The sequence below is a fragment of the Populus euphratica genome, unplaced genomic scaffold (assembly GCF_000495115.2).
Source record: "Populus euphratica unplaced genomic scaffold, PopEup_1.0 scaffold405.1, whole genome shotgun sequence".
Classification (NCBI taxonomy): domain Eukaryota; kingdom Viridiplantae; phylum Streptophyta; class Magnoliopsida; order Malpighiales; family Salicaceae; genus Populus; species Populus euphratica.
In genome coordinates, this window is record NW_011500289.1 from 18,927 (window position 1) to 29,369 (window position 10,443).

Here is a 10,443-nt window from a genome sequence, read left to right on the forward strand (position 1 = left end):
TGTGAAAATCTAAATCTAAAAAGAGAGAGAAGAGAGGAGACAAATGGTTATCAACACCACATCATTAGGAATCTGGAAACACGAGCTGTAACATTACATCCGGCGCCATGACAATTCCAACTATGTTAGTGATGGTTGCTTTGAGAAGTTTGTCTTTAGAGGGCTTGACTTTAGGGATTTGTTCTTGCAAGGTTTTTTCACATACTTGTTCATGGAGGTATGCAATTCTTGATCCAAACATGGTAAATATTGCAAGTGTTTGTTATTTTACTTCATTTTATTTTGTACTTTTGCGCACAACACGCAAAAAATCGAAAGATCACATGGCAATAATATCACGTACAGAACCGAGCCATTTTGGAGGTCCTATCACGTGGAGTGGAGATACACTTTCCTCTAACGAGGACTAGGAATTGATTTTCAAACATGTGAGATGCCTTTTGGAGGATAAAATCGTAAGATCACATGGCAAGAATACCTTACAAGAATGATGCCACAACCATCACATTTGAATCAAGAATATCAACTGACCAGGAAAAAAAAAACAAAAACAAAAACAAAACCAAACCATAGCTTAATTTTAAAATTTACAAAAGGATTGATTTTTTTTTTCCAAAATGACTTAAGGATTTTGTATTTTGTAATTTAATAAATAAATTTCATCCAAAAAATTTAAGAGATAAATTTAAATTTCGACGAGTGCATTCTATATATAGTAACGATTTTGTTAGAGAGTGGGGAATATTAAAGATATTGAATAAACCAATAAATAGTGGAAAATAACTTTACCTTCTGGTATTGTCGCTGAACGAGGAGGTGGAGGAGAAGGAAGAGCCACGGGGGGAGGAGGAGGAGGCGGTGACTCCGCTGCAACTGCCGTTGCATTATAAAATTCAGTAATTTCATAATGAATATAACAACTAGGAAACAAGACTCTTCCTCCTATCTTGCTGCTGCAGCAATTGGGCAATCCAGCTATAGCTGCGCTGAGACATCGATTGCAATCAGAGCTAGATAAATCCCGCGTGCACTGGGCAAGGCTGTATATATTTTGGAACGCATTGAAAGACGTTTTGTTCACGGCAAACTTTTTAGCGCCTGGAGGAGCACTTGCAGCTCGAGCAGCCAAATCATTCACGGCGGCTCCCACCAGATTGTTAAAAAACTGGGGGGTCGGGTGTAAGTTCCACATGGAGAAACCAGGGCTTTGATCCACCTTAGAGAAAAAGTTCACGTTAGAGTAACGTAGGATGCACGCATCGTAATACACAATGGACGCTATTCCAACTGGGCAACGCTGGACTATATCTTTGGTGGCGAAGGTGACGCAATTTTGGCAAACTGTGTTGCTAACATCGCCACGGCAGATAAACAGGCCGTACACTTGATCAGTGTTCTGCCCGAAAGAGGTGTTGTAGAATCCATTGTTATTATTCCGGGTTGCATTTGAGGCAAGTGAAGAGAGGAGGAGATTTAGATTGACTCGGTAGGTGCTGTTTATTGCGGAGGTGGTTGCGTTTTGGCAATTATGATAGAGATAATTGGCATCCTCTTGTGCTAGAGTGATAATAGCAACGGTAAGCAACGAGAGCAGGATAACGTAGAATTTGAGAGAGTTCATCTTTTTGGTGATCAGCTAGCTAGCAGCCCTCATGGTTGAAGAAAGAAAGTTGCATCTTTTTATCAGATGAAAGGTAATGCGGACCAGGGATGGAGAGAAGCTTAGCAAAACTGGAGATTGAAGTGAATGAAAAGAGTCACGCCACATTTATTGTTCTCTGATTGGGAAAAAAGTCAATGCTCGTGGACAGAGATCATGGAGTCCCTTGCCGTGTTGCTTTCTGCTACTTTGTGTTCATTTCTTAGAAATTTCTATATCAAGTTTTTCTATTGATTGATCGCAATCTTTACTTTAGAATAACTAATTAAAATCACTTAATATTTTATATCATTTTATCAATTAATTAAATAATATACACTATAATAATGGATAAAAAACAGCAATTTTTCTTTTAATAAAAAAATATCCTTATTTATCTTCTTTTCTTTTCTCATTATTTAAAATTACCTATTCGTTCACTTTTAATAAACAAAATATTTTTTTAGACTTATAACTTCTTTTTTTCTAGGAAAATCAAATAGGAGTTCCATTATATAGTTTAAATAAAGTACAAATACATACATTATTATTTTCATACAGAAATTATAACTCGATAATTGACAATACAAGCAGTGTAATATTCTTTGAAGTAACAACTAGTCCTCAATATTTTAGACCCATTGCTAAGTTCATATTTGATGCTTTAGAAAACAAAAATTTTATTACAAGCATGTTTAAAAATAAAAACAATATTATTTAAGCCGTGCTTTTATAAGGAAAAAAAATTATATTTTACATTATATATATCAGAATATCAGATCTGGTAAAGGGAACGTGGACAAGGAGTAGAGCAACACTGGAGACTGAAGTCGATGAAAAAGCGTGATGCCACATTTAGATAGTTGACTTGGTGGAAAGTTCTTATAGAACGTCTGAATGGCAGACAAAGAGCTAAAGCAAATGTGCAACTAAATAATAACTTAATTATTTTCAAGCAACTGCAATAATGATAGTGGACAGAAAGTCATTCTGGATTTGTTGACCAGCGCTAATTTGTCTTCATTTCTTTGAAATTTCTATACGCTGTTTCTATTGACTGATAAGTTCTTTTCTTTTTTTAGAAAAATTTCTATACGCTGTTTTTATTGACTGATAAGTTCTTTTATTTGTTTAGAAAAAAAAATAGTAATTTCATTATGCTAAATAAAATTCAAATACATCCTTATTATTTAAAGGAACTTATAATCAACTGCTTGAAAAATTAGTTGGCAATATCATCGATATAATAATATATAATATTGGCCTTCAATGACTTGTTTTAAAGTAATTTCACATTTTTGATAATCAATATAAAGTTTATATGATGTATTATATAGGTTAGGGATGATTTAAGAGGTTTTTTTTATATATATTATTTAAGATTTTGTATAATGCATGAGTTGGCTGTTTAAGATTTTGTATAATGCATGAGTTGGCATATAGAAAACGAAATTAACTAGTCTTGAGAAATTATATATTGTTGTTTAGTTTTTTTCTTAGTTAGATATGGAATGAGTAAAATTACTAATAATTAGATTTTTATGAAAAAGGGAAAAGTTAATTAAATTATTAATTATTAGCTTTATATGAAAAAAAATAAAAAATCCATATTAAAATTCCTATTTTAGTTATAAAGTTAAACAAATTTATTTAAATCAAGTATTTTTATATAATATTTATGCTTTTTATATATAGTTATGGGTTATAAGATAAATATTAATAGTATAAAAACATGTTTGTATCAATATTGGTGCATGGTTTTAGGCTTTTTAAGCGTGAGGCACATATGATGCTAACAAAATTATTTTTTTAATAATATATGGTGATGCCATCTTTATTTTGTTTTTTTAGAATATAATAATAATAATTTTTTAAAATATTTTCATTAAAAAATATAATATATATATATATTTGTGATATTAACATATTAAAACAATAAAAAATTATACAAAAAATAATATATTTTTTTTTTATAAATCTCTATTTGAACGGCATTTTCAAACGAGATGTTCAAACGGCACTTCTCGCATGAACCTTATGCAATAAACACCAAAGCGTTACCTTTGGAGGGAATACCAAACTCCGACTTCTTCTATTTTTTATTACAAAAATAGAAGAAGCTAAAAGTATTTTATTTAATTAATTTTCAAAGAGTCTTTGGATATAAATATAAAAACAATTAAACCAACTAAGATCGGTTTCATTGTTTATATAAAGAACGAACCTGTTGCCTTTTCTTTTTTAATTTCAATGTTTTTTCTTTCTTTCAATGAATCCTTTTAAAATATAATTAGATGAAATTATATTTTAAATTATCATGAAAATAAAAAATTAAGAAATAAAGAACTAAAATGAAAATATATAGACAATCTTAAATTCACTACAATTTTTATTTTGATCCTAAAATTCATCTTATTCATTATTCCTTTTTTATGTTAGAGAGATGAGAGAGAAACTCAAGGGAAAATAGCTAGAAAAGAAAATGTTACCTCGTAAATTATTTCTCAATAAAAAAAACTCATTGTTTATATTTTTGATGGAATATATTCGACAATAAAGATTTGATTTTACTGATTTTAAACCTTTATCTTGTTTATAAAAATCAATTGAGCTTAGTTTAGAGATTTTTTATTTGATTGAGTTATATTTTATTTTTTGCTTATTTTAGTGTGTTTGAGTGTAATTAAATGATTTAAAAAGGTTTTTATGATATTTATTAAATTTTTTATTTATAAAAATTGATTGAGATCAAATTTTCAATCCACAAAAACCTCTTCATTGTTTTGACATTCATTGTTTTGGCCATCACAATAATGATTGGATTCCGAGTTAGTGCTTAAGTAGGCACCTCATCATATACCATTATAGCCAATGTGTCATTTGTTTCTCTTTTTTAAAAATAAAAAGCACACCAAAGGTCTTCCACACCTTTTAAAAAATGTGGTGCTATTTGGGCTTGTTGACCGAACTAAATTTATTTTGAACTCGAGATCCTTTAAATTTGCTCAAAGCCAATCACTGATGGCAAGTTCATAGAGTGGTTTCTCCATGTTGGATAATTCCTGCCCATTTCCTTAATTCATTGTTGGAAGGCCTTGTGCCTTTAAAACTTCATTTTATAAATTTAGGGTGTCTTTCAATTTTTAGGCATAAACTAAAGTCAAGAGCATTGAAATGTGTCTTTATTGGTTATGAGTCTACTAAAAAAGTGTATAAATGCTATGGATGTTATCTTTGATGAATCCAAGTTTTATTACTCTATTATAAATTTAAAGCCTGCTTTTCCCGGAAGATGTTTGACACCTTACAATTCATAATGATGTCTTGTGTTTTGATATAAAATCAATGATTCTACCTAATAACGGATCATCAGATGAAAACACCTCTTCAATAGACACATTTATGGACACACCTTCTACTACTAATCTTTGTTCACAAAACTCTAATGATCATTGTGACAACTCTCAACAACTTCTAGATAGTACAATACCTATTATTGCACCGGTCAACTCCTCTCTAGAGTTGTCAACAACACTGCAGGTACAACTCAAAAATTCTCCTGAAAATAGTTTGCCATCTAACCCTGTTCATCATGTACTTCCATCACGTTCTACCTATGTGTTCCCCCTGCTAAATATGAACCCGATACATAAGCCAACGTAAAATACCTGATAAGTAACCATATCTCATCTCACAAGCTGTCTACATCATATGTATTTTATGTGGGTAAATTATTCTCTGTCTCTGTTCCTAGTACATTACAAAAAGTTTTGGAAAATTCTCATTGTACTATAGCCATGGCAGAGGAAATGGAGGCTATAAAAAAAAAAGTATTATATGATATCTTGTTACTGTTCCAATAGGAAAAAAACTGTTGAATATTAATGGACTTTTACTATCAAACACAATACAAATAAAACTATTGAAAGATATAAGACGAGACTTATCACAAAAGGATACACACAATCTTATAAGGTTGATTATTAAGAAACTTTCATTCCAGTTGCATGTCAATTATTATGGTTAAGTACTTGATAGAAGATTAGGGATTCTCTCAAAGAATTACAATGAATCTCTATTGTGATAGTACATTAGCTATAAAGATGGTCTATAATCATGTTTAATATGATAGTACAAAATATGTAGAGATTAATAGACATTACATCAAAGAGAAGTGTGAGGCTGGCATCATCCATTTTTCTTTTGTAAAGTCAAAATTTCAACTTGCTAATGTTCTTACGAAAATAGTATCCAATAAAGTATTTATGAATTGTCTTGATAAGCTGAGTATGTATGACAACCATACACCACCTTTAAGAACAATGTTAAAATATGTGACTAGAGTAATTATCTATTGGGATCCAATTAAGATAACTCACTTAAAGTGGTTATCTCTTATTATTTAGGGATAAAATTATGTAATTAGTTAAACTTAACAATAACATGACTTGTTGTAACAGTAGCCTAACTTCAGCATATACTTTTGTATATATATCGGCAACATTGATAAATAATATTATTAGAAAATTCTATCTTTTCTTTGTAATTCTTCAAACTTTCCATTGATGAATTGCAAAGTTCCTTCCTAATTCATAAACAAAAGTTGAAACAACAAGATAAAGAGGAGCAAGCTTTACAAGTTTTATCTAATAATCACTTTTTAGGTGGAAAAGGAAGGAGAATAGACAACAATAATGGTAGATTTTCACATCAGAAATTTAAAAATAATCATTCTTTTAATTTTCAAATGAGAGGAAAAACTCAGATCTCTGTATGGTGACGTAACCAATTCACCATCAAAATTGCTGACCGAATCATCAAGAGAATGAGTATTTCACCACTCTACCGACCCTCTCCTCCTCTATTTCCCCTTCTTCTTCCCTATCTTAACTTTCCCCTCCCAAATTGAAAATAATCACCACCCCAAAAAAATCCCCCTCTTCTCAATACAAGTCATTTTTTTTAAAGTTTTATGGTCATAGCATCCATATTCTGATTTATTATGAATTTTATCATTTTCTATAAGTAAATCTATCTAAATAATTGGCGCTTGGGCTCAGGCATAAAGCGTACAAGTGGCGCTTGCATCATGCGTAAGTAAATCTATCTAAATAATTGGCGTTTGGGCTCAGGCCTAAAGCGTACAAGTGGCGCTTGCATCATGCGTTGTGCTGGGCAGACCCCTATACACACGTGGCGCTTGGATATACTAAGACCTAACTATCCTTGAGCCCTGCATTCTGTGAAACCCAAAATAGCACTGGATCATTGGTTATACAGGACCCAACTTGGGTCCTACCTGTGCAGGATCCAAATAGTCTTGGATCTTGCTAGTGTTAGGACCCAACTTTTTAAGAAAATAAAAAGTGAGCCCGCAGCGAAGCGCAGGCCTCCTAACGAGTATGTGTGTGTGTGTATCAATTAGAAAAAAATGAATTTAAATATATTATCTAAACAATTAATTTTGTATTTAATTTTTTAACATTAAAGTCAAAATTAATAAGTCTATAGACTGACATAAATTCTTAATAAATTCAATATTTTTCATCAATATAGCTTATTTTAGGATATATAAACTTTTTACCCATAGTTATCAGACCTGATTTGGGAATTGACCCGACCAGGGGATCGGGTTATGGGTTACATGGGTTCACCAGGTCAACCCAAATCAACCTGGAAAAATAAAAATATATATTTTTAAAGTTTTAATATTTTATATGAAAGAAATAAAAAAACAATCCATGTGAATATAGACTATACATGTTATAAATAATCAAGTTTAAAAGATTATTTCAAAAGATTTTTATCCCACATTGAAAATATACTATATTAGTATATTATCCTTTTAAGTTGAAGTATTTAAATCAAAAATATTTTTTTATCCCACATTGAAAAACCATAACTTTTTTCTTATGAACATAGATTATATATATTAAAGGACTTTAAATTTTATATTAAAAAAATAAAATATTCTTTTAGGATTTATATAGTGAACTTTGAAAATGGTTAATAACCAACTAAAAATATAAAAAAAATCTTTACCTCAAAGAAAAAATACATTTAAAAAAAAAAGGGTCTCAACTGGGTTTTGCCAGGTTGCTCAAGTTACAGGTCAACCATGTAAGTCAACCAAGTTTTTGCTCATCTCAGTTTTTTACCTTATCTAAATCAGTCCAGCCACCAACTAGATTCTAAGTTGATTCACTAAATTAGTTTAGGTTTAATAACCATGTTTTTATTACCATGCAACATTGCTAATCAAACTTTCACGGTTATTAAAAATTTCCCAATGATATCTCTTGTAGGAGCACTGTTATTAAAAATTTCCCAATGATATCTCTTGTAGGAGGATATATTCATTGTTTTTCAAATATATTTTTTTATATATTTTTTGAATATTATTTTTTTTTAAAATAGTTTTATATATTTGAAGTTAGCAAATACATTATAATGGTACTTATACTGGATATGTATAGAAAGGTACAAAAATAAGAACATAAGTGCTTGGAAATAATGTTGTAACATCATGACCATGTATGTGCAACATATACTCACATTAATACATTATTCACATAGTTGTGGTTTCATTTTTTCCTGTTTCACACATGGATAATTAAGACTCCACATTCACACATATTGGAATATAATATTTTTTTCTATATTTCTTTTTGAGAATATATATATATATAGGTATATTTCCATCTTCTGGATATATTTGAATGTTCCACACAAAGCATTCTTGCTTGGTGGTTGAGAAAAGATTTTCCTTACCTATACTTTTACAAGTCATTCGAAAATAATTCTCAGGAAGCGAATCACCCACCATTATTAGCACAGCTATCGGAATCATGCTGATATTTCTAATTTGGATTTTATATTGCTTTACCTTGGGATTAAGTTATGTATAATGATCATTACTTGCGCAGAACATGTACCGTTAGTCCTTCTTTGTGTGTGTTTTTCTACGTTGGAAAGTTGTTTTTCTTGTTTGATGATGTCTGAATAGAATTTCTTAATTAGGATTTATGAAGGTAATAATCATGTAATAATTCACATCTTGTAGTACTTCCCTCTTTGGCTACCTGTTTTTTTTTTTCTTTTGTGGTTTCTTTAGGTTGCTCTTTCATTAACTTCTTTTTTGTGTTATCAAATTAAGATAAGATACCTGGTTTGGAAATTAGAGAATCCTTGAAAATTTTATTTCTGATCTTGACTTAATTAAGTTTTGTATTCTAAGGTCAACTTGAGAATTCTATTTTTTTTCTTATTTTTAAACCTATCCAGTACTCATGTCAGGACAATTTTTATATAATATAATTTAAAACTTAGATTAAGCAAAATTCATATTATAATTTTTCAAGTTTGAATTATTATGTTGAATATAATAATAATATTAAAAAGTTTTCAATAATCTAGATATTATTTTTTTTTATATACAAATATTTTTGCTATGTAACATACAGCTATAATACATTCATTAAAGTAGTTTAAATCTACACTTTTCAAATACAAGTTGGTAAGCCTCCAACTGACAATCAATATATATATTTTGAAAGGAAATGATAAATCAATGTAGAAATAGTAATTTTTAATTTTTTAATTTCTTTGAGAAATGGTGATTTTATAATTTTTTTCAATTGTTTTTACTATAGCAGTACTATAGAATGAAAGATTTGTAAAAAAAAATTTCATGAATTTTTTTTGTTGTTTTTTCCTTTTTTTCCCCCTTAAATTTGGCATATTTATCACTTCACATCTAGCATATTTATCAACATTCTTTTTATTTTATTTATATTCTTTTGTAATTTTTTTCCCTTAAATTTTTTCTAAAAAAAATTATTATTTCTTATTCTAGACATTTGAGATATATTTTGTTTTACACTTGCAAGTCTGCATGATTGAGCTTTTTTTTTCCTACTGTCAATAGGGCAAATAACATATTGTCTATCCCTTTTCAACATGGGCTAGGTGTGTAGATTCTTTTTTCAGCTTTTTTTTTTTTTTCTACTGTCAATAGGGCAAAATAACATATTGTCTATCCCTTTTTAACATGGGCTAGGTGTGTAGATTCTTTTTTTTTTTTAATTTTGTTTTTTTAGTTGATATATTTTTTAAAAATAATTTTTAATATATATTAAATAATTAATTTAATACATTTTGGTTAAAAAATATATTAGCAATACTTACACATTTATTCTCTTGTATTAGAGAAAAAATATCCAACTTGTAGTGAGGAGAGTCAAATAAATACATCAACGTCTTCTTTTCTTTTTTTTTGGTAGTTATTGACAAATATAATTTTTAATTTATTTAATTAAATAATTTTCAATTTATGATTAGGTTTTTTTTAACTAAATACACATTAATAAAACTGAATATTCTCTTGTTTTGATTTTCAAAAAAAAAAAAAAAGCCGATGGAAAGTAGGCTTTAAACCCATATTTATATTAACCTGGGTCTACTACTCAACCTACTGCATCTAGAATACTAACCTAACTCATTTTTAGGAGATTAAGTGCTAATCAAGTAACTAAATGTCACTATTTTCTCATTGTTGCTGTTGAAATTTGACACAAGTTGAATATGCTCATTCACAAGCATGGCACCTTAACAAAGTGGTTAAGAATATCAGGCACATTGTTACGATACACTATTGAAATAATATATTCCCAACCATGCCTGTTGCCAGACACATTAACATAGTGGCAATTTCATTGACAATCACCTCGGGAAGAAACTAGAGACTGTCATCTGATTCACTGAACGATCTGTTGATGAAGACTTGTCAGCTGGAACAATTTTAA

At 29.5% G+C, this 10,443-nt stretch overlaps 2 protein-coding genes across 2 annotated transcripts in view; both read right to left on the reverse strand.

The window, feature by feature from the left end:
* LOC105113241 (cysteine-rich receptor-like protein kinase 10) overlaps positions 1–1,751 on the reverse strand; it is a 6,401-nt gene extending 4,650 nt beyond the window's left edge. The window contains exon 1 of the mRNA XM_011009333.1: positions 790–1,751. Within this exon, the coding sequence (XP_011007635.1) occupies positions 790–1,621 (832 nt within the window). The 5' untranslated portion in view covers positions 1,622–1,751. The remainder of the gene's footprint in view (positions 1–789) is intronic.
* An 8,479-nt stretch (positions 1,752–10,230) lies between these two features.
* LOC105113252 (cysteine-rich repeat secretory protein 38-like) overlaps positions 10,231–10,443 on the reverse strand; it is an 835-nt gene continuing 622 nt past the window's right edge. Inside the window, exon 2 of the mRNA XM_011009349.1 lies at positions 10,231–10,318. Within this exon, the coding sequence (XP_011007651.1) occupies positions 10,231–10,318 (88 nt within the window). The remainder of the gene's footprint in view (positions 10,319–10,443) is intronic.